Source organism: Microchirus variegatus, assembly GCF_963457635.1.
Source record: "Microchirus variegatus genome assembly, chromosome: 6".
Lineage (NCBI taxonomy): Eukaryota > Metazoa > Chordata > Actinopteri > Pleuronectiformes > Soleidae > Microchirus > Microchirus variegatus.
In genome coordinates, this window is record NC_139807.1 from 23,199,007 (window position 1) to 23,224,367 (window position 25,361).

General features: G+C 41.4%; 1 protein-coding gene across 1 annotated transcript; it reads right to left on the reverse strand.

Annotated features, from left to right (window-relative positions):
* Nucleotides 1-3,148: 3,148 nt before the first annotated feature.
* LOC310928691 (putative glutamate receptor) lies at nucleotides 3,149-24,748 on the reverse strand (the record flags this gene model as incomplete). The annotated part of the gene is made up of 9 exons (XM_083891330.1): nucleotides 3,149-3,247; nucleotides 3,441-3,691; nucleotides 4,751-4,970; nucleotides 8,025-8,242; nucleotides 13,746-13,843; nucleotides 13,984-14,207; nucleotides 15,239-15,418; nucleotides 22,364-22,395; nucleotides 24,685-24,748. 9 exons carry the CDS (start codon nucleotides 24,746-24,748, stop codon nucleotides 3,149-3,151), a joined length of 1,386 nt encoding a protein of 461 aa, XP_083747456.1.
* Between the last annotated feature and the right edge of the window lie 613 nt (nucleotides 24,749-25,361).

Consider the following 25,361-nt stretch of genomic DNA (forward strand, 5'->3'; position numbering starts at 1 on the left):
GGCATCCCAACCCTTTATTGTATGGACTGACCATCAAAATCTCTCCTACCTACTAACGCCAAGAGACTTAACTCCAGACAGGCACGCTGGGCTCTCTTCCTGGGCCATTTCACTTTCACCCTCACCTTCCGTCCTGGCTCCCGTAATGTGAAACCCGACGCCCTATCACGACAGTTCTCACCTGACCCACCTACCACATCTTCCGACCCTATTGTTCCTCCCTCCTGCATCGTTGGAGCAGCGTCATGGCCTGTGGAGGAGGAAGTTCGACGGGCGCAGCAGGACGAACCTGATCCTGGGAATGGTCCTCCTAATCGGCTCCTCGTCCCCAACTCGGCTCGGTCGGAGGTCCTACAGTGGGCGCACGGCTTACCTGTCATCCCGGAACTGCTCGCACCCTCTGCCTCCTAAGACAACGGTTTTGGTGGCCCTCCATGCTGCAAGACACGACCACCTTCATCCACGCCTGTCCTACCTGTGCCCGGGGGAAGACGTCCATTCGACCACCTGCTGGACTCCTGAACCCTCTCTCCATTCCTCGTCGTCCCTGGTCACATATCGCTGTGGACTTCGTCACCGGCCTTCCTCCTTCCTGTCTCAACACCATGGTCCTGACTGTGGTAGACCGCTTCTCTAAGGCGGTACACTACATCCCTCTACCCAAGCTACCAACCGCCACCGAGACTGGAGATCTACTGGTCAACCACGTGTTTCGCCTCCACGGCTTCCCCATAGACATTGTGTCCGACCGAGGTCCCCAATTCACCTCACAAGTGTGGAAGGCGTTCTGCTCCGCTCTGGGCGCATCCGTCAGTCTCCTCTGGATATCAACCCCCAATCTAACGGCCAGATGGCCATGACAACTGCGGCCTTCTTTTCGTCCTCGGAGGCTGAAATCCTCATGGAATAAACCAACGAGAAAAACCGATCGCCTGAATGGGTAAGTATTGCGGAAATACATGTCAATTCCTCCACCGAAACTGTCACATTTATGATCCAAAAAGTTATTTAACATTTCCGGTACTCTGATAATGAGTTGAAATTGTGAGTGAAAATGTGTAAATGTAAGTCAGAGCGGCTGTGCCACGGGCGGGGGAATGGGCCAACCGGAGCTCACCCCGCTGGATGAAAAACTGGCGGGGATCATCGGGGAATCCCTCCTGAGTGGAGTGGTGACGGAGGTTTAGGGGGACACCCATGCAGGTGTCGTGCCAATGTAGGTATCCCCGACAGAAAGTGTTGCCGCGGAGGAGGAGAAACAGTGGAGCGCTTGCTTTCACCCAAGTAAATTAAAACAATTGCATTGTTTAATGATTTATTTTATGTATACTTCACATACTACTCTATAACCTCTGGCAAAGATATGGGGGGAAACACATTATTTCAGACTGTTTACCTGTCTGCCATAATTTGTATCCCCCCATATTTTTGGCTAGAATAGAAGAAAGCTGTTCATAAAACCAGAGGTTATAGAGTACTATGTGAAGTATACATAAAATAAATCATTAAACAATGCAATTGGTGTTAGTTTTAATTTACTTGGGTGAAAGAAAGCACGCCACTGTTTCTCCGCCAGGGCAAACACTTTCTGTCGGGGATACCTACATTGGCACAACACCTGTCGCCAGAAACCAGAGTGTTGTGAGCACTTGGAGCGGGACTGGCACGGCGTGGTTCCTGCGGGTGCTCCTCTCTAAGGATGGGCCCAATGCCGCACACAGATCCAAGAGGACAGCTCGTGGGAGTCGGAAACGGCTCATCAGCCACTCATCACTGTTGGCCAGTGGATCTAGCTGGTCTCGGAAGTTCCGCTCCCTCCGTATCCTTCCGTTTGACACATCCTCTAACAGTGCCAAAGCAGCCTTTGTGCGCCATGACGCATTGTGAGTACCTGCCTTTATATGCCCATCTATTAGGTATCTGCTACACGTGTTAGAATTACCCTGATATCAGTGTATACATAATTTGCCCTACTGTTGTGTTACTATTGTCCTAAATCATATGTTTCCCGTGTGCACTCCAGGGAGTTTGTTTGTTTGTTCATTGTAGAAATGTAATTGTTTTTATCCATTTCTTGCAAATAAACTGTTTATATGAGAGGTAATAACTATTTATTTTACACGGTCAGTTTCACACATTTCTCCCGTTTCTTTCTTCTGCCATCAATGGCGCAGATTCTCCTTACCCAGGTATGTGCGTACGCAGGGGTCAGAGTTGGCGTGAAGGCAGTGAATGGTCAGATAATCCAGATGTGCACAGCAGCTTTCTTGCAGGTCTCCCTCAGGTGGATCCTAACACAAATTCGGAGCTTGGGGCATATTTAACTCTGCAGGAGCTGTACCAGGCAATGTCTTTGCAGAGTGGGAAAGCACCTGGTATCGACAGTCTTCCTGTTGACTTTTACAAGTCGTTCTGCCCCATCTTAGGTGTGTAGCATTAATTGACCCTTGATCAAGCATTTGTGTTTTTTCTCCCTTGTCGTGGTATGTTATAGCACGTTGTATTTGTGAAGGTGTAAAAACTGAATGCATCATTTAAAAACCAGGAAGCGTATCGTCATTAGCAACATATGCGTTCATGGAACTCGGCGGCTCTGTTATTGTTGTAAATTAGACTGTGGCAGCAGGTACAACAAGCTCCCGCTGTGGGGAGGACATACGCGTACATTTACGGCTCACGTATTAAAAAATTGTCAGCTTTAAATCGGGCTCGGGCTCGTAATTACAGTTAATATGTCGGGCGGGGCCGGGCTTGGACACAACGTGCACAGGCTCGGGTCAGGTCGGCCTTGATTTTTTGGGCCCGATCTAAGCTCTACCGTAGCATTGTGGTCAAAGGCAAAAATTACTACAATATTTTGAAACAAAACAGCAGCTTCAATACTAGACCATTTATTTGGAATATGAAAGCATAGAAGATTTTTACAGCGAGACTATCATTCCTTATAAAAACATACATAATAGTGAGGAGGGGGGGCGTGAACGTGTAACAACTCTGTGTATCTTGGTTTGTTGATCTGTGGAAATGTCAAACTGATGTTAAAGAAAAACAGAATGTGGCTGTAACTATAGAAACAAAGCAACTGTTAGACAGAAACTCTTCTTTTTGCCTCTACCGTATCAAACGCTAATATGTAAGCATTTCATATTCAGGCTTTGCTCTTGTCTACGTTGTCCTGCTCTGTGCTCTCTCTTCTGGGGCCAAACCTCAGGTTCAGCTCTGCTGTCAGCACCGAGCAGTACGATTTCTGAGGGACAAAGGAAAAGTAAAGATTCTTCAGGATTCCAAAAGTATTTTTTCTGGGACAGATGTATCACATTGAAAACTGCAATAAAACACACAATCTTAAAGATATCAGTAAAACATGAACATCTCTCTCTCTCTCTCTCTCTCTCTCTCTCTATTGATTGTGCAACATCGACAGTGACAATTTTCCCTACCTTGCTATCCTTTGCTTGAATGCGGGCCCTGGACATGAGCTCGAGCAGTGCCAGCAGTAGACCCACACCCACTCCCAGGCCGAGGAGGAGGAAGAGGCCCCTGAGGTCATGGGGATTCAGGGCCTCAGAGGTTTGGGCCCTGTTACCCCCCAAACAGCTGCTGGCCCACCACTTGTGTCGCAGGTGTGTGAGGACACCATACTCACTCAGTTTGAGGATGGCTATGGTTAGGTTTTTGACCAGAAGAGAACCTGTTGAAGCAAAGGCGGTGATGATCTCAAACCATTTAACAGGCATGCAAACTCCTCACCTTTCGCCTCACTTTTTGAATATAAAATGGGTGACTTACCTGATTTGTGCAGATCCGCACAGAATATCTCTATAACAATGGCAATGTGAGAGCAAGTGCAGTTCAGTAGGATTGTTCAAATAATAAGAAGTCCTTTTAGGTATTAAAGAAAATGTAGAAAAGTTCCTTTCCTGGCCCAGGAACCGAATGCCAGGAATATATTTTCGTCTAATTACGGCAGGCAGTAGACGACGCTTGCCAGTTAGCGTGCCGTTACTAATCGGCAAGCTGTCACCAATTATTCCCGAAGCTCTACTTTACTAGTATTAGTGTTAGTAGTCTACTTAATCTGCTGCTAACTATATTAAAGAACTATTCTAATATCAAAATAATTAATTATTATATCATTATAATTATTATTTAGTCGCAAGTTAGTAGTAGTTTTTAGTCTGTTTTAGGTACATATTGCATTCGGTTCCTGGGCTAGGAAAGGAACTTTTCTACATTTTCTTTAATACCTAAAAGGACTTCTTATTATTTGAACAATCCTACTGAACTGCACTTGCTCTCACATTGCCATTGTTGACTGTACTGTGAGATGATTGATGTAATAGTGTTTATTTGCCATTTTTACATTGATATTGCCTTGCATACACTACATCCATACACAACATTTACAACATTTTACTTTTGTAGTTTGTGTGGTTAGATTCAGTGCCACTATGTACCTTCAGTGTGATTTCCCATTTTTATTGAGGTATGTTGTTGGCCACAATGGCCACAAGCTTTTTCTGTAAATGAGTCATTTTATAGTTTGTTTTCTTTGTAAATGTGTGGTTATGAGTAATTTTTAACTCTTCAGTTAACTATGCACTATTGGTCTCGATGTCAGTCGAGCTTGTTTTGTGACGTAACAGCCATTTCCCTTCTCGCACACGCTTCTCACCTTTTCACCCCTGACCAGTTTGCAATCCTGATGTAAGTTTCTTACTTAAAACCGAAAGTGTGGTTGAGGACTAACCTTGTGGTGCTGCGATGGAGTAGCCTCTCATCCCGATGACACTCTGTGCTCGGACCAGATCGCAGTGGCGAGCGACGACCAGGTCCAAGGACACTTCTTCACCAATGAAGGCGAAGTTTCCTTCCTGAGCCAGGCGAACACCTTCTGCCATGCTGGACACAAAGCTCTTCTTTCGCTCCATTTGGTCATAAATCCGTTGGTACAATGAGTTCTTAGAGTTCTAGAGAAGAAAAAGAATGAAAAAGCAAATTGTTCTTAAGCCTGGTTGGTAAGACTGACCATGGAATCCTGTGAGTGAAATATACAGTTGATGCCAGTGCTTTGAGAGTGTCCATTTAAATTATGCTTTTTCATGATCAAATATATCTATTATCTGATAGAGTGACTTTTGGCAACATCTAAATAATTAATTAGTTCTAAAAGCATGATTGCTAGTTTGTATCAGTATTTATGTTTTTGTAAATCCTGTTTAGTTTTTATTCATTTTAGTTTTGACTCTTTCTTTTCTATTTAACCAGGTACAAGATTCAAAAGAGTCATAATAAGTATCATCATCATAGTAGTGTCATAACATGCTATTTTAAAAATGTATTATAGATATATAAATATATTACAGTCTTGGATGCAGTTTGTGTGCCATGTAAAAATCAAATAGCCAACAGACTAAAGACACACATGAACATAAAAACATAAATAAAATGATAATAATGATAACAATAACAAATGTTTAAGTCCCACACTGTAAACAGAAGCATTTTATTATGAACGAAAAGGCCGTTTCAAATACAATCTTTCAAAATAAAAGGCTTATATATGTGAAATAAAGTTACAAAGACGAAAACTAAGCACATTTTTGCTATAATTTGTGTTTTTCTAATTTTCTAAAAACACAATCAGTTTCAGTTAGTTATCGTATCACTTTTAAACTTTATTTCAATGTGTTTGTTTTTTGAACTATAATGACCTTGGTCAAGAAACAGTTCAGTTTTATTAAAGTAGACATATTATACCCTATTTCTACAAGTTCACAGAGTACCCTTGTGTCCTAAATAACATGTCTGTGACATGCTTTGGTCAAGGTACCTTAGGGATGAAGCACCCTGCCAGTCACTCTGCCAAAAGAACCCTCTGTTTTGAGTGTCTGTCTCTTTAATTGCAAATGAGACACAGGAAACTATGTCAGCGTCACTGAGGCTCCGGCAGCTAACAGCAATTATGATTTGGAAAAGCGATAATTTGCCGACTCTAGCCAGCACATTGCCGTCATATATAAAATGTATTCACTGGACCGAGGCTGGATGTTTGTGTAGAACTCTGTGCTGCACTGTGCAGCCAAGAATATCCAAGAATAGAACACTTTGCAGACTTCCATTCTTCCGGATGCTATTGCCCTCGCCTGGATTTTTAGGGACAAAGTGGAGCCCCCCGAAACAACAATTCCAGGAATGTATCACTGTGACATAATGAGTGCAGAAATCAACATTGCATGTTTTATCTCCTGTACTTAGAGTGAGGCAACAAACCCAACTAAGTATTAAAATCAAAAATAACAAAAACAACACGAGTGTCTTTAAGAGGTTCTATTCCACACTAGTGATGGGTCGGGCAACACCCATGTGTCGAGTTCATAGAGCGAACCCTCATGTCGGTGTGCGTATCACTTTAGGAAAGCCCCGTGACCGATACAGCTGCAGTGCCGCCTGTCATGCGGCACGTCGGGCGTGCCAAACTGTGTTTAAAAGGAAGCGCATCTGTCAACGGGATGCATCTTCTCTGCCAAAACAATCAGTCATCGTCTCAAACGTTCAGAGATACCTGGTAGAGGGAAACATGCCAAGATCTCAGGATCCTACCCAAACCTCTTCCTCCTGTCCCTAATGTTTCTGCGTACACCAGCCTCATCTGTGCCTCTTTTTCTTTTCTTTTTTCAAAAGCTGGAGAACTGGCATCTATAAAACGAAATCGCCTGAATCCCAAAACTTTGGAACATCTAATTTTCTTGAACAAAAATGTATACATAAAAAAATCCCCTCCCTGCCTCAAGGACAAGTAAATAAGCATCCTTGCATTCACAACACGTTCATGAAAGAGTACAATATAAAATACAATACCTTAAATTATATTATTGTATAGCCTATACTAGGTCATTAAATCAGTATGTCAGTTGAGTCTGTCATTGGGTTGCCGGTAATGATTTTTAAGATCCAGGAGGTGTCAGTATTGAGCAACACAGTGACCCACTACCGACACACTACCGACACAGTATCAATACAGTTTGGGTAATGTGCCGCAATGTTTCAGGAGGTCTCATCTGTCAAACAGGACCTGCAGGTTCCTTATTGTATTGCAGGGGGCTGGGGTGTTACTGCCTAGGTTTAGAGCTCCACTTGAAAATGGTGCTCTAATGTATTTTGGCCCTAGGACCATGACCTCAGTTTGTTCTGTGTTAAGCATCAGAAAGTTCTGGGTCATCTGTGTCTGGATGTCTATAAGACAATATTGGAGTTTAATAGAGGGGTTTGGGTCGTCCGGCCGTACAGATATGTATGTCCTAAGTCCCTGAGAAGCCTTCAACTTGTCCAGAATGCAGCAGCACGGAAACCAGACGACGTGATCATATCCCGTCTTGGCTTCTCTACACTGGTTTCCAGTAAAAAGTAGAATAGATTTCAAAATACTTCTACTCGCATACAAGGCCCTGAATAATCAAGCCCCTTCTTATATTTGCGATTTAATCACTTTATATCAACCCATAAATTATAATGTCAATATTACCTCATGAGCTTCCTATTGGCTAAAATTAGTTTAGGACAGTAGAGCTACACTTGCTGTATGAGACACACCTCTTTGTATCACATTTTAACACTTTTCTTTTTTTTTTAATGAATTTTTAATACACAAAATACAGTAAATTTGAGCATTAAAGCTCAATAGCTTCAAGGGCATGTGACCTAGTGGGTCAAAATCAGTGTAGGACAGTAGAGCTACAGTAAAATATGAGCATTATACTTCACCTGCTGGCTCAAAACCGTGCACGATCACAATTGTTTAATGAGACACACCTCTTTATTTATTTATTATTATTTAAACATACAAAACAAATCTTAACACTCCTATTTTTCAAATAAGTAAGAATAAGTTTAGGACAGTAGTAGTAAGAATTGTGTCTCATATTCTCATAAACAACACACTACATTTTTATTTTTGCAGAATGAATACATATAGACTGCACAGAACAGCTGTAAATGTCTCCAAACACTGAGATCAAACGTACCTTAAAAAAAAGTTTGGAGGATCCACCATCCAGTGTTCCATAGTCAATCGCATCCTGGTTGGCCAGATCTTCGAAGCTGGTGATGGAGACGTGTTTGTTGTTGGAGTGGATTGCTGAGTTGAAGTTGGCAAAGTAGCAGGCGAGCAGCATTACAGCAAACAGCCACCAGATGGCGCTGACAACACGTCCAGACAGGCCTTTAGGGTGAGGTCCAGCACCTTAGAGGACACAAGCAGCATCAGCAGTCAGTGGTCAAGTGACAAACACAAGAAACTGCAGCTCAGAGAAACAACATCAGCATCTCAGCAGTGAGATTTATAAGTTGACCATTTGTCCCATTTAGTGTTGAATTCCATTTGTTGGAGTCTCAGTATATATGTGAGTTTTTCCATATTGTATATCTCCTCGACTGTGTCCAACCAGTTCCTTAAAGTGGGGGAGCCTTCATGACACCAGTTCCTCGTGACCACTTTCTTGGTCGCAGCCAGAAATATTTTGGCCAAATATTTGTCCTCACACTGTACATTATCCCTTGTCAGGTTACATAGATATAACACCTCAAATAACATTGGTAGTTTGTATCCCAGTATATTCCCCAATTCAAGCCATATATCATTCCAGTATTTTTTTACCTTACGTCATTCCCAAAAAATATGTGTATAACCTGCTTTCTGCTCACCACACTGTCTCCAGCATGCTTGTTGTGCGGATAAGAATGTGTTCTTAATTTCAGGAGTAATAAAGAATCTGACTATATAGCAGAATTCTTTCCACATCCTGGAGCTTGTGGTGGTTTGCTGTATATCACATGAGAGTGTATTTTTGTAAGACTCTATAGTTGGCATTTAAGTATTGTTAATAAATGTCTTACAATAACGCCAGTGGGCTGCCTGAGAGGTCCTACCACAGGGTTTAGCAGGTTTTCTGGGGGAAACCCTGGTACGCACCTTTGGGTGACAAGTGAAGGACAAGAGCCAATCACTGCCGCTGATAGAGTCTGGGTCTCGTCTTCAACTCGTCACTAGCCTACTGCGCAGCTTTTGATGACTTAGGCCAAATCGTCTACAGGTGGCGGGCAGCATTGATTAACCACTCGACAAAATGGGAAAGTGCAAGTTTAATTACAAATTGTTTGAAAACAGTATTCTTGGTTGAGGTCGGTGCCTGGCAGCGCGTATGAAGCTAGCTGCATCATATGTCGTAAACATTTTCCACTTTTGATATGTATTTCCATTGTAAGTTTGGTCTTAAATTTCATTTAGAGGTGGTATTAAAATGTCGTAAAATTTCTTAAATTTAACTTGTTTATACCTGTAGACACCCTGTAAAAAGAATCCAACCTTTCCATACGTTTAGGGAGGCATGAATCTGGATGTTCTAAACTGATCAGCTCTGTGCCCTTCACATCGACCCCTACTATATCCTCATATTGCCTTATTGCTTGAGCTAGAGGCTCAATGTAAATTGCAAAGAGAGTCGGTGAAGGCAGCAACCCTGTCTAGTAGATCTTTCCAGCTTAAACCAGTTAGTGAGGTTACCATTGACTTTTATTCTGGCTTTAGGGGCTTGATAGAGTGTTTTAATTATGTTTACTGAGCTTGTATTAAAGCCAAATTTTTCTAAACATAAATAAAAATATTTCCAATTAACGCTATCAAAGGTTTTTTCTGCGTCCAGGCTGAGCAGGACTGCACTTTCTCCCTTTTTTTGCATTTCTTCGATTATATGTAGAGTCCTCTTTATATTGTCTTGCATTTGACACCCCTTGATAAAGCCACACCGATCTTCACTAATTAGTTCTGCCATAAAGGTCTCAAGTCACTTAGCCAGAATAGAAGTATATATTTTATAATCACAGTTCAAAATCGATATTGGCCTATAATTTTCACATAATTCTTTATCCTTCCCCTCTTTGGGGAGTACTGTAATTATGGCTTCACTCCAGGATGGTGGGATCTTTCCTTTTTTCAGGGTATCATTTATTGATGCCAATAACATCGGGCCCAGCTCTTTTTTAAATATTACACCACTCGCCTGGGAAGCCATCACTTCCTGGAGTTTTATTTGATTTTAACCTTTTAATGGCTTCTTCCAGTTCCTTCTCTGTGATACATGAATTTATACATCTATTTTGTTCTTCTCCTATTGATGGGAGATCTAATTGATTTAAAAAATGTCTTATTGTCATCTGCTGAGACCGGTTGTGTATATAACTTTATATAGTAATTTTCAAACACCTTATCTATTTTTCCGGGATCTCTAATGTGTTGGTCATGGGATCTCTAATTTTATGTTGTGCCTAGATGTTGTTTTCCTAATCTCCTCGCTAGTAATGTTGTAGCTTTGGAGCCAGACTCGTAATAAGTTTGTTTCAGGAATCTAATTTTCTTTTCTACTTCGTCCCTTAGTATCTCATTCACTTTTGTTTTCACTTCCTGTATTTGTTTAATTAAGCTTGGATCATTTGAGTTCTTATGCCGCTGTTCCAAATTTTTAATTTCTTTAATCTTTTCCTGATATAGTTTTAGTCTAGCTTTCTTGTGATATGTCGATCGTGATATGAGTTTTTCCCGCATAACTGCTTTCATGGCACCCCACAGAATAATGGGATCCACTTCCCTGTTGTCATTTTCTTCCCTGTATGTATTTATTTCTGTTTATCTCCTCTACAAATCCCAGGTCATTTAGTAAACCAACATTCATTCTCCATACTGTATTCCTTTTCCTACTATTCATATTCAATGACAAATACAGGATACAATGATCAGATAAATCTGCCACTCCATCACTCTATCTTGCATTCTTCTACTCTGAATCTATCAACTGTATTCTTAAAAACAAATCAATCCTCGTATCTAGAGTGCGGAGCAGAATAAAAAGTAAAGTCTTTTTCGAGCGGAAGAAGTTCCCTCTAGACATCCATTATTCCTAATTCTTTTAGAAATGTGTTTATATATCGGGATACATGTATTTTGCTGTTTTTCTTTGTGCTAGTTGTATCTAGATTATGATCAAGCGTAGAGTTGAAATCCCCCCATAAAAAACAAAATTCCTTCTGTTTCTTGAAGAATGACCTCAAATAAGTTCTTGAAAAATGCTTTCCCTCATCTGGGGGTGCATAGATATTGATGATTGTCAAAATTTGATTTTCAATTTTCCCTTTCACCAAGATATATCTCTAATCCCCTCTTATTTCCTTTTTGTACGAACTATAGTAAGTATTTTTAAATCCCAATTTCTTGTATTTCTCATGTTCCTGATCTGATAAATGTGTTTCTTGTAAAAAACTGATCTGTGATTTTTTCCTTTTTATAGTTTTGCTATAACCTTCCCTCTTTTCAGTCGGTTGTTTAATCCGTTCACATTCAGAGACACCACTTTAAGTTGGTTACATTGCATCCTGTTCTCTTTTTAGTTCTCTTCCCTCTCTCCCACTGACACTTGAAACATTAATAACCACATGAACAAAAACAACAGAACAATCCTTCCGATAACTGTGGGCCTCTTGAACTGTGCCCGTGTCCCTGTTGGAGGGGAGGGGAAAATCCTCCGGTAAAGGTGGAGCCCCTCACTAGAGGTGGGTGGAAGTCCTGGTTTTTCTATGTTCCCACTCTGTCAGTCTATATAAAAAAAACATGTTCGAGAAGCCTTGCAATGGAAGGAAAGTTTTGCTTCTTGCATTCAGGTTCTGAATTTGACCAACAGTTATTAAACAAACAGAAATACAGCCCATATGCTTATTGCTGGGTCTTAAACTTAAAATTAACTTACCCCTCTCTTTATCGCATACATTTTAAATTAACCTGGCTTGTGCATTAGTGTCCTATTATGGTGCATTTACAGTAGAGTTACCGTATGTGATCTCGTTTGCATCTACACCTCACATTCCACTCAGGCATTTTCCATCTCCGCGGATCTCCAAAACTCCTGCAGCCTCCCTCTTGCCCGCTGAGTTATCTCTTTTTGCATTCCCGGTTCTCCGATTCGTTGCCACTGCGATATTCATTGAATCCATTTCTCCACCGTGTGCCCCCGTCTGGCTCCTTCACATAGACATCCATCCCCCTTTTCTTCATCTCTTTTGCTGCGTTGTGTGCGCTGTTGTAGAGCCGGGGACCGTCAGACCAGTGGATCCGAATCCTGGTTAGAGGTGTCTGAAATCTGATGCTCTTCTTATTTAGTATCTTTTTGATGTCGGTGTATGCTTTTACCACATCGGTCGCGTAATCGTGATCAAAGAACAGAGGTGTGTTGTCGAGTTAAATCCGCTTCTGCCAGACTTTTTTAATATCATCTTTTTGGTGTCAAACTGCTGTAAGTTAACGATTATGGAACATGGCGTCTCCCCGGGGCCGGGTCTCTTCGCTGCTGCTCGTGCGCTCGCTGAATTAGCAGGTTGGTCAGCTCTCTCTGTAGTAACTCCTCCACAAAACGGGGAACCGAGTCCCCTTCCTTGCCCTCGGGGACCCCAAATATCCGCAGATTGTTCCTCCTGGACCTTCCCTCAAGATCGGTTAGCTTTTCTTGTAGTTTCTCTGCTCATGTAGTGTTTTCAACAGAGCTTCTTTAGCTTCCATGTTGAATGTCTCGAGTTCCTCGATGCGTGTCTCGGCCTCGATGAGGCATTTTCTCTGGTCCCGCAGTTCGTCGCAGTTAGCCTTTAGCTTGTTGTTTACGTCTTCTTCGAAGCTGGCGAACTCCTGTTTGAAACTTGTGTCAAGAGACGTTATATCACTCTTCATTTCTTCTTTGAGTTCACGTATTTCTTTGGTAATCTCCGACAAATATTTACATAGTGTTGACGATTTCCCTTGGACTTCGACTTCATCATCGCAATTTTCCTCAATTTCACAGCTCTCCTCACTTACGAGTTTAGTAGATTCTTCCTGTGCTTTCATGACTATTCAGCTTCTAAGACAGATTCCCCTGCATTCTGTTTCTGATTCATTTATAACTGAATTCACGTTGTCGTTAGTTAGAGGGAGTTTGTTTACTTCGGCTGGTGGGAGCTAAATCCTATGCCGCCATTCCCCTTTCCGCTCAACCGGAAGTCCCAGCTGAACTTTTGAAGTCGGAAACAATATTTTTAATGATGTATGATGACATTAGTATAATCTTAGTCTGTGATTGCACACAATGTCATTTTACCCATGTAAACACAATAAAAATGCCACCAAGGAGGTATAACACAAGTAAATTGTGTTTATCAAAGAATAAAAACATTATCGTCAAATTATTTACACATTTTAATCAAATCAAAATTCAATTATATAACATAAAATACTTTAAACAAATCACAGGTATTTGAAATTATGTTCAATATCACTATTTGTATTAGAGTATACTGGCAAATTATAAGCAGTCATTTCATGTTTTAATGCTGTAGCTATACATTAATTGCACAAAGACGTATATTCACGTCACAGATAAATAAATGTAATAAATATTGGTTAGTTTCTCGATCCTGTTGTTAAATATTCTGTAAAGAATTAACATGAAATAAAAATGTGAATAAAAGCAATTAAAATGTATGTTCTGATCAGTAAAACCGATCATTTGTTTGATAAATGCACAGTAACTACACACATACTTCCTCTGTTCTCTGTCGACCACTGTGTTGTGTTGTCTCGTGTTGATTTGTCTTGTGTTGTTTTGTCTTGTGTTGTCCTGTGTTGTGTGTGTGTGTATCCTGTGAGTCTGTTAATCTGCTTGTTGTGTTACCTTGTAGGGTGAGAGCTCCTGCTAAATACCAGAAGCTGTGCAGCAGAGTGAAGCTGTGCGGTTCTGTACCAGGCTCAGCCCATTCAGTGGGACTAATCCTGTGGAATAATAACACAAAATAAAGCACAACATGTTTTAATACAAACTAAAAACCTAAAATCACAGCTATTCAAACCTCAAACATCTCACGCTGACAGACTTGATAAGGTCTAAAAGCAGCGCTGAAGCTTCCGCTCACCTGCCCACCAGGTATGTGCATAGTCCTGTGAGCAGGAACGCGACCAGGATCCCGACCCACATGTCGGTGGAGAAGGGTGACAACAGACTGAAGCTGCTCGCCTCACAAACCAAGTCCTTACGCACAATGAAGCTCAGTCCTGTCTGCATGAAGGGCGTGGTCATGTCCACAGCTCGCTCTCTGACTGCAGTGAGGGTTAGCGGGGCCACAGCCAGGTCAGCCTCCTACACACATGCGCACACATGATCACATACACGCACACACATGATCACATACACATGCACACACATGATCACATACACGCACACACATGATCACATACACAAACATGCACACACATGATCACACACACACACGCACATGATCATATACACACACACGCACATGATCACATACACGCACACACATGATCACATACACACACACACACACACATGATCACATACGCCACATGGTCACACAGTGATGAGCAGAAGGACACTCAGGTCATTCTATGATTAATAAATAAACAATAAGCACAATATATATATGTACATATAATATATGTCCGATAAATAATACAGTGCTGATATTCATGTGTTCATTATTACGACATGTTAACTAACTAATTATTCATGAAACTTTATCTTGTTGTGTTTTAAGTGAACAAACTTTTATGAACAGACAGTATTGTGTGGGCGTCGTTCGTTCCTTCCTTCCTTCCTTTTCCAATTGTTTCTTTCTCTCACCCTTCCTTCCTCTGTCCCTTTCTTTCCTCCTTCCTCCAATTCTTTATCCCTGCCTCCCTCCCTTCCTTCCTTTATTCCTTCCCATAATGTGTCCCTCCGTCCCTCCCTTCCTCCCTCCCTCTTATTCTTTCCCCCTGCCCCTTCCTTACCACCCTTCCCTTCCGCATTTTTCCAATTCTTTCTCCCTTTCTCTGTTCCTACTTCTTTCCTCCCCCCCTTCCTTCCTCCCTCCAATTCGTTTATCTGGTCTTCCCTCCCTTCCTTCCTGCTACCCATTCCTCCTTCCTCACATTCATCCTCCCTTCCTTCATTGGACCCACATGGTCTCATATGCTCATATGCAATGAGTGTAGTGCTTTAAGAATATTTTCAGTTATAATTTAGTGAGGACACATCATTGACATCACGCATTCCCTTACTCAAATTAAGATGATCCCTTTTTTGAACAGGCTACAATGATACAGCACAGATTTACTGTTTCACATTTTAAATATTTTAAGCCCGTGGAGTTACAGTCTTTGACTCACCCCTCTGACGATCTCACCGATCATGCCACTCCAGGAGCCGCTGGGGTCCAAAGCTCCGTAGCGACTGTCCTTCACCAGGTGAACGTTGTATTTAAAGTCCAGCTGCTTTGACAGTTCAGAGAGCAGGTCGATGCAGTAACCCTCCAGCTCAGAGCCTCTGCTCATGGTGTACGGATCCTCCTAAAGAAAGAGAAACAAACCAAGCAGCCTGTTTTTATGGAGAGGATGGAGGATCTTTATTTTCAGGTTATCTCTAGACTCTTTTTATATACTTTTTTTTTTTTTAGGTTTGTTTGAAATTGTGGCCCTTCCAACCAAAGGCACCTGTATGCATAGCAGTTTAGCAGAACAGGAAATTGGAGGCGCCATCTCTCAATCTAAGAACTGCCTTGCAATTGGTCAAAGTCTACTGTTATAAGCCAGACTTTCCCAAGGCAGTAAACTGAGCCAAACTGTGGTGAATGTTTTATGGGTCTAAAACATTTACAATTTTCTTTTATGTGTTGTTTTGCAGTCTGTGTTACATTCACGGTGATCAGAGTCCAGTAAAAAAGCTTACATTCTCTATCGGAGGAGCATGTGGTCAAAGAAGTATGATTGATCATCAGGACCACGTACTGATGACCCAATTTAAAATAATGCCTTCAGGTCGGCGTTTGATGGTTTTATTATCCACCCAGTCCAGCAGCCATCATACTTACAGTACCTTCTAGAATTGACCATATTTATTAACTTATTTAATCTAGAGTTTCATTAATTTCTTTATCATTGTCTTGTAAATTGCTTTGTTTACACTTCAACTCGTGAGTGAAACGGCCACACAAGGGCACCACTAAGTTAATTGGCAATTGAGACTACTGTTTTTTTTCTGTTGTTAGGTGTTACTTGGTGCACGAGCTCACAGGATGCGAGGACCCTATTGTTCTTCAAGGAATTATTATTATTTCTAGCCCTAGGGAATCTTGAATTTGATCCGCTAAAACGTGCGTGAAAACGGACGAAAATTGCCCCTCAAATCAGAACTGCAGAAAAACTCTATAAAATAACGGACTTGCGGAAAAACAATGCAAAATGGCTCAGTAGCGCCCCGACAGGTTAAACACCTATGGGGCAGGCAGAAATTTAGTTACGCGAAATTCAGTGGGAACATTGTTCTGTCCAAGACGGAAAAACAAATCCTCTTGACACCAAAACCTCAACTCAACAGGAAGTCGGCCATTTTGGATTTGGCGTATATCTTGCTAGTCTCAGGGCGTTGATCCTAGGAAGATGAAAAATGCGTCAAATTGTACTTGACCCATCCAAGATCAAAAGTTATCGGAAACTTTTACAGATTCAATAGTGCGTGGCCACGGCAGCCATCAGAATGATTCAATGGCTCGCCGCGAAACGAGAAATGTGCATACATTGACTGATAGGTGACACGAGACCCCACCCCTGAACATCTACGTCTACTAACGCGAATTTGACCCAAACGCAAAAAACGCTTTTGGAATTTGACCAAAACGCAAATACGCTTAGAAAACTTCAAACATAGTAACAAATCCAGCAGTTTTTTAGCTAACCAACTTAAAATAAATAAGGAAAAAACAACTATCCATTCCATAAAAGGTCCTGACGGGAACTTAACCCACGCACCGGAGGAAATAAATAAAACGTCTTTAGAGACTTCTACAAAAACTTATATTCTTCCAGTAATACCTCATCTAGTACAGAGATAAACACATTTTTAAACTCTATAAATCTGCCAACACTTAACAACGAACAGATCAGCACCATAGAATCTCCCATTTCAATGGTAGAACTCTATGATGCCCTCCACCACATGCCAAACAGGAAAGCCCCAGGACCAGACGGATTCCCAGCGGAATTCTACAAAACGTTTTGGCCCATACTGGCACCCATATTTCATAAAATGGTAATGGCAATTAAGGAAAGTGGCACTCTCCCCCCACACATAAATACAGCTCATATCTGTCTCCACCTTAAACCAGATAAAGACCCCTCACTCCCATCCAGCTACTGGCCAATCTCACTCATAAATGCAGATCTTAAAATCATCTGTAAAGCCTTAGCGAGGTGACTGGAAAAAATCACCCCCTTCATAATTCACCCAGACCAGACAGGATTTATTAAGGGCAGACACTCAACTAATAACACGCGCAGGCTAATTAATATAGTAGACTATTGCACAATCAATAAACTTGAATCAGCAATTATGTCACTAGATGCAGAAAAAGCATTTGATAGAGTAAACTGGAAATTCCTCCTTGCGACAATGGATAAATTTGGATTCAAACAAAACTTTGTCTCCTGGATCAACATTCTTTATAGTTCACCCAGTGCCTCGGTCAGGACAAACGCTCAAACATCTCCAAGCTTCAAGCTCCAGAGGGGCACCAGACAAGGTTGTCCACTCTCCCCTTCACTGTTTGCCATATTTATAGAACCGCTTGCAGCTGCAATTCGAGAAAATGGAAATATCAAAGGTATTCAAACAGAAAATCTGCACCACAAGATAAGCCTATATGAAGATGATGTATTACTCTTCCTTCAAAACTCACAAAACACTCTCTCTGGTACTATCTAACTCATCAATAAATGTGACCCGCCACGGACCAAGCGGGAACAAGTCGGCCGAGCGCAAAACGAGAAAAACAGGAAAACGTTTTTTTTTTCAAAATTAGGGATTTCCGTTTTTTTCAAAATTACACAAGTTGAAGTTTTGAAGAAGCCACTACATGCTTCAAATCACAGTATTGTGGGTCTTAAAACCATAAACTTTGTGTTTGAATTAAGGTTGTTTTATCACTGTGAATCGCTCCTAGTTTGGGTGTGGCGATCTCACATTCCAGAGCTTTTGTTGTTTTTTCAGCCAATCAGCTGACGATCACGGAGAATACACATGGCTAATTATACAGAGAGAGAGAGAGAGGGAGAGGGAGGGGAGAGGGAGAGAGAGTGTGTCGAATGTCCAGCGTATGTGTGCAGTGTGTGTGTGTGCAGTGCGAAATTAAAGCGTGATTATCATCAAAGCAGTCATCATCAAAGCTTTGTTTGACAAAGGAAGACAAAGAGAACAGGACAATAAGTCAGCTGTGGCTGAGCAGCTTCTTCACAAGGACAGCGAAAGTACAGAGACGGCTGTGTGTGGACTGTTAGCAATATTAAGCTAGCGATCTTTATGCTAACGTGTTAGCAGACTTCATCGTCAGAAAAACAACAAACAGATGGATTATTCCGCGGCTGAAAGAGAGCAGGACACACACGGTAGTTGTCTGAGATGATGACATGACGCCAGCACCGCTCTATCTCCAATCGAATTGGACTTTTGGAGGCGAACAGACGTAAAACTGCAACGAAAAGGAAGCAAGCCCGGACCTCTTATGATCGGTGGCACTGAAGTCTGCCGGAATACCTTTGAATTTTTTATGGGGTGAGTTTTCATTAACGTTGTTAATCTGTGTTATGTTAGTGTTCATTCCAAGTCACATACAGACGCACATAGGGACGCTGTCTTTTAATAATCCACTGTGCGTTTCATAACGCCATTTGGCTACATTGTTATTAGCGATGCTTGCTTAGCTCGCTAGCTCGGTACTGTATTATTACAATGAGAATGATATGCACATCGAAACTTTTGTTCGGTTAGATGAGCGTATTATAAGTCGTAAGAGGAGCATGTCACGGCCCTCTTTGAGATTTTGTACACCCGCAGGTTCAGTTTGATAATTCAAATGCTTTGAGACGAAACTCCCGTGTTCGAAACCTAACATTGCATTGAATGATGTGTGAATGCCACACCTTTGCATGCATGAATCACACAATGTGTGATGAACGTGTTAATTACACGTGCAATTCATGCACATAAAGGTGTGGCATTCACACATAATTCAAGCAATACTAATGATCAATCTATACTGATTCAGTGATTAAATGCCTGTTAACATGAACCATGATCTGAAACAAGTATTTTTTTTTTTTTTTTCAGAATCCTGGGCATAAGGATTGGCATGTGAAGTTGCTGCCAACCCATGTGTCCAAGGCCTCAGTGTGGCGTCAATACATGAGGTCGGCTAAGGCTCTTGGTATGTGTATAAATTGATTTCTATACAATAGCCAAATGCTTATATAGACTGCAATATGTAATGTGTAAAATGTGATTTTTTTGGAAAAGTAAAATAATTATTTTCATTGTGGTTCTTGCTGTCAACAGGTAGTGGAACACAGCTCTCCTGAAAGTCGCCTCAATATTCCGCAGCTTGTTGGAACGGCAGATGGCAGAGTGATAGTAAAGACCATCGACTGGCAGACACATCTGAGTCCCTACTTTCGAAAGCTCCCACAGATCGAGAGTTATCAGCACTTTAGGTATTTATATTCAAAATTCTGCATTTTATGAATAAAAAAATCACGCATGAACATAATAGTGTTCCATGTGAACAGTGAGCCATGTTTTAAATATCCGGTTGTGTGCTTCTATTCTGTCACAGCTTTGATGCCAACAGACCAGGTGTGGTGCTTGCTCAAACTCACAGTGATGCAGAGCCTATCGAGTTTCAGCTACTGCGCAACCCAGGAGTTCTGCCCCCTGTTGACAGTCTTCCCGTCCTGGCCCCACCTGGACTGACCATGGACAGGCAGACGTATCTTTTTGAAAAAATCAGGCCTTTCTGTTCTGATGAGGCAAAATACTTCACATGCCCAGCACCAAAGGTTACAGCACAGAAGAGTAAGCAGAAGAGGGTGCGTTTGTGATGTCATCATTTAGTCCGCATATCAACTGTGATGGACATAGTGGGTACAGCCACATTGTGGGGGAGGAACTGGTATTGAAGATGATAATATAGTCCATGGTCTGGAAAATATTGAACTCTCCTTCACACACTTAGATATATTTTATTTGATATTTGAAGTATGTATCTATCTTTCACCTTTCTTGTTTCTCATTTTTATTCAAGTGCTTTTTGTAACAGAAGAATTTCCCTCTGGGGATCAATAAAGTAAATTCTGATTCGTATCAGTCCACTGAAGTACTTACAGCAAATAACACTACATTGACATGAACTACATTCATTCCTTTGTTTTCAACTGCTACACTGTTTCTGTCCTGTGGGCTAACAGACATCAGATGTCACTGACAGCTAGACTGGGTGGGGGGTTGTGACCATGTTAATGTGATGCAAATGAGCAGCTATTGGCCTGGCTCCTCAAGAAGGTCGAAATCTTTCAGGCTGAATTTCTCCCTAAAGCAGTTTGAGGAGTGCCTACATTCGAATGGTCACATCTTCTTCAAAAATGGGTTACATTGACATTGACATTGTTGGAAAGTTTAGAAATCACACTTTCGGAATCTGTAAATAACTCCAAATGTCCCAAAGTAGACTTGTGAATTCTTTTTCCATGGCTGGACACCATTGAAGGAACTTGTCCTAGCACGTTTCAGCTAGCCCCGCCAATCTTGGCACATAATGTTCTAGACAAGTTAATGAATAAAGTGTTGCACGTGAACAGAAGTACATGCTATTTCTCACAGTCATCAAATATGATGAGTCAATTGATATTTCATTATTTATTTTGAATTATTTGGATTTTTTTTGTTTGATGTGGAATGAAGTCATTGTGGCTCAGTTACAACATGGTTCTGACCAAGTCTGGCACCAGAGCTTAAGGGATAACTCCCTGCCCTTTAAGCCCCGAAAACTCAAACAAACAAGTTCTAATTCCAGTAGGAACAACTTTCCAAGTTCTCTGTCCAGTCACGTGCAATGTGGGGACTAGGCATGTTGGAGGATCATATCTAATTTTTAACAAATATTGGACACTCGAAAGCGAGCGCACTAATCTGGTTACATAAATGATTGTTTTTGTGTCTCTCTGTGACCATATGATGGACTGAAAAGTCACATTTACACAAAACTTGACACGTAAATGAATTCATGGAATTTGGCACAAAGTGTCCCTGAATGAAATTAAAGCGAGGCGACCGTCGAGGGAGTGAGGGAGACGGTGAGGTCGGGGAACTGCTGCGCTCACGAGTTGTGCGAGGGCCCTTTCATGACTCCGAGTCATGTTCTCTGGGACAAACAAAGTTGTCAAACAAAGATGATTACAAGTCTGCTTCTCTCTTGGATCCCTTGATTTACATTATTTGGATGATTGCTTTGTCATTTTGTTGCCTAATGCAGCTTTTCCTGTGTCTGTTGGAGATAAATGGAGAACGCTCTGAATTAAGGGAAGCACAATATTATCGGTATCAGCAGATTAGTGGTTAGCACTTGCCTTTGCAGCAAGAAGACCCGGGTTCAAGCCCCATTTGGAACAAGGGCCTTTCTGCACAGTTTGCATGTTCTCCCTGTGTATGCTCATGGTTTTCTGCGGGTTCTCTGGCTTCCTCCCACAGGATTAGGTAAATTGGTCACTCAAATATGAGGATTAGGTAAATTGGTCACTCTAAATTGACCGTAGGTGTGCTTGTAAGAGTGAATGGTTGTTTGTCTCTATAATATAGAGACAAACCCTGAGATGGACTGGGGAACTGTCCAGGGTGTGACCCCGCCTATAGCCCTATGACAGCTGAGATAGGCACATAACCATCCCCACCCCATAGATGATGGATATGCAAACTCACAGTAGGCTGCCACCTCCTCCACTACTTTTTAATATAATTTTTAGGGTTCGAGCACGACTGTGCAAGAACCCTATTGTAATTGAAAGAGTTATTATTATTATTATTATTTTTCACACAAAAAAGTGCCTTTTTGAAGGCCTAAACTTATCCCAAACCTCACGAATTTTCGGGACACCATCAGACCTGGTTTATTTTGTATTCTTTCTGATGTAAAACAAATCACTTGAATTGTGTAATGTGGGAATCATCTAAACACCAACAACCAAAAAATATTTGTTTATACGTAAAAGTTACGCAGTACAGCTTTAAAACACGTAGCGCAGATGCTTAAATTGTGCTCATGGGTTATGGTGGAAAAATCTGGGATTCATTTCTCCTCCTATTAATCAATGAAAATGATGGTAAAACAACAAAGGTTGAGGTAATGAGGCAGAATTATTCTTTCACAAGGTCTACAAGGCCCATGCCACCTTCTGAAGACAAAGACACAATACCTTTATAGTGGTGATGGATAATTCCTTGGCATCTGGAATGGAAAAGCAGACAAGTACCACAATAAATACTAGTTTGTAATGAAGTGAGTCATCATCAAGCATCAACCACACAAAGATGAGAGGATTTCCTCTGGAACACAATTTTAGCTGATTAGTTCCATGTCCAGACGTATTGTTTTTGTAAGCCTCCTTCATGTGTTTTTCTCTCAGTGCCACAGCAGTGAATACGCCATATAACTCGCGGCAGCAAAATGGCCGGCTTGTTGTCGGCTGTTTTTCAGGGAGAGCTGAGAAAAAAGGCCTCTGTAATCCAGGGTGGGGGTTTTTGGTTGGGGTGTATCTGGGCTTCTGTAGGGGGTGGGATGTTTTTTGCTGTTGCTTTGGAGTCTCACCCCTTTGTATCTGCCACAGCATTTCACTGTGACACTAACAGTAACTGTAACCCAAGCAGAGGGTTGCTAGTTGGTTATCGTTGAATGAAATAGCAAAGGCAGGCACTAATCTGGTTACATAAAGCCAATGAAACACAGTCAACTTCCTCCAGAGAAGATGGCAGGACCTAGAAGATGTGCGGAAATGCCTGTCAGTTCATGGTCTGCCTGCAGAGTCGTCACCCCCCACTCAACCCCACCCCACTCAGAAACAAACAAATATACTCAGTTAATTGATTCATCATGGTGCTTTCTGGCAGTGCCCCCCTCCCCTGCTGACAAAATAGGATTCTGCCACAGAGGCTGATGTCCCCCTCTCTCTGTTTTGATAGAACTCCAGCAGAAAAGTCAGGCCTCAGTGGAGAAAGAGTCAAGTGTGTGGGATGATGTGGGAGCGTGACCTCCCGACTCATGGGTCATGGTCAGCGCTCACTGACACAGCTGAGAACAGACTCTGTGGACAGGGGTGCAGAGGCTGAGATCATGACCCACAACCACACTACACTACATGGGCATTTGTTCATATTGAACAGCAATGGTTTTCTCTTTTAGTTTTTGCATTTACAATGTCTGAACATGACAACTGTGGAAATATTAGTGTGTGTCTGTTAATGTCTTTATACCATTATTGTACAGACATTAGCAGGTCATTACAACTTCTAGTGGATTGTTGAGGTCAGGGTAAAAGCGGTGTTTCCCAAACTGTGTATATGGAGATGCACTTTGTAAAGATTTAAAGTTACAGCGTTTGAGGAGGAATTATGATATATATTTCCAAGCTTTCCAATTATGTCCAACACATGGAAATCTGAAAATTTCCATGTGAAGAAGATGTGGCATTTGAATGTAGGCACTCCTCGCACTAGTTTTGTGAGAAATTCCGCCTGAAAGATGTTCTCTGCATTACACACACTTAGAGAAAAAGACTCGCCAAAAGTTTAAAATTTAACCAGACAACTTTTCTGCAGCTCTCCATTAAACCATTGCTATAACTCTTTTCCATTCTTCTTTTTCTGGATATGTTACATTTATTTGTATATTTCTAACATTCTTCTTGCCACCACATATGTTTTGACTCCCTAAAAAATACTTAATGTTTCATGCTATGATGCTCTGATATGTAATTGCAGCCTCATATTCAAAGCCACTAAAGTGTTCCTCACACAATTGTCACTGCTACGGACTGAAGTAGCATGGGTGGGGGCCCTCTCAGCTCAGGGCCCTAGGCAATTGCCTGCCTTGCCAACACTGTTGTCACGCCCCTGCCTTTAGGAGGAGTGAGCATTAAAAGAAAAATAATTCCTACAGACACACACACACACGCATGCAAGCACACATTTTACACATGAATTCACTGAAAGCACATACAGTATTGCCCAAATATTAAATGCATGATCGTTTTTTGTGGTTGTTTGTGGGGCTGAAGACAAGAAAAATATTATTATTGGATCAATACACATTTAATACCTGTAAATAGACAACAGTGGGACTTTAAGTGAGAAAGAATCAGAAGTGTGATCATAAGTTTGTGAGTGAGTGGCCTTTCATGTACACACTAATGATTCTTATTTTTTATTCATTCATTTCTTATACCATGCAGGGACAGATTTCTTTCAGAACTAATTCCAAAAAGAAAACAGCTGCATTTTTCTCATTTGTCTCTTAGAAGACTCCATGACAGACAGTTCATAGACAATAGTTTTAACATTTCCTTTCTTTGTAAAAGACAACTGGTAAAAGAGCTCAGTGCAACATGTGTGTCAAGTTGGGTTTTTATTCATCCCTTTGTTTCAGAGCAGTAGCCAGCAGATATTTGAATGTAAATAAATCAGGTGGACCCTGCTCTTATTGAAGGTCATTCCATTGTAGTGTTATGTGCATCAGTCTTACCTGCAGTGATTGTCCATGAAGTGACGGCTGCCACACAGACGACCAAAGCAATGCAGCTTTTCATGTTGTCGCAAACTGAAAAAAAAAAAAAATCATGCAAAGTTTTCAACAAAACAAGCTGGATTAAAATAATACAAATTGTAATAAATAAAAAGATTGCGTCTCCTTACCCCAGTTATACGAGTCACAGTGTAGGATTAAACCTCGACTTGGACACCAGGAACGATTCCAGAAAAATGTTTAAGAAGTTTTACACAGAGCAGGGTTTTGTGCAGAGGAGTGCAGTGGGTGGGTTTATATGGGGGATCAGAGGGAGAGGTGGGAGGGGACGCAAGCTCAGAGGAAGAATAACACATTGACGGATGAGGCGAGGTTGAATAAAGTCTGTGACAGAAGAAGCCCAACTTTACATATACTTGAGTGTATGAACGGTAAAGCAACGCTGTGTTTGGGGTCAGGAGGCGTTCAGAGTCCCACCACTGTGGCTTTGGACACCCAAACATTGGCATTAACCCTTTAACACACCTAGACACCTTTTTGTGTTTTTGACATACTTTTTATCTCTTTTTTCATGTGATTTTTTTTAGTCCATTCTAAACAAGTTCACTAAAATACTCACGTTAACACACCTACGCACCAAAGTGTGCTCATTGAAACCCATTCAAAGGCCTTTACCA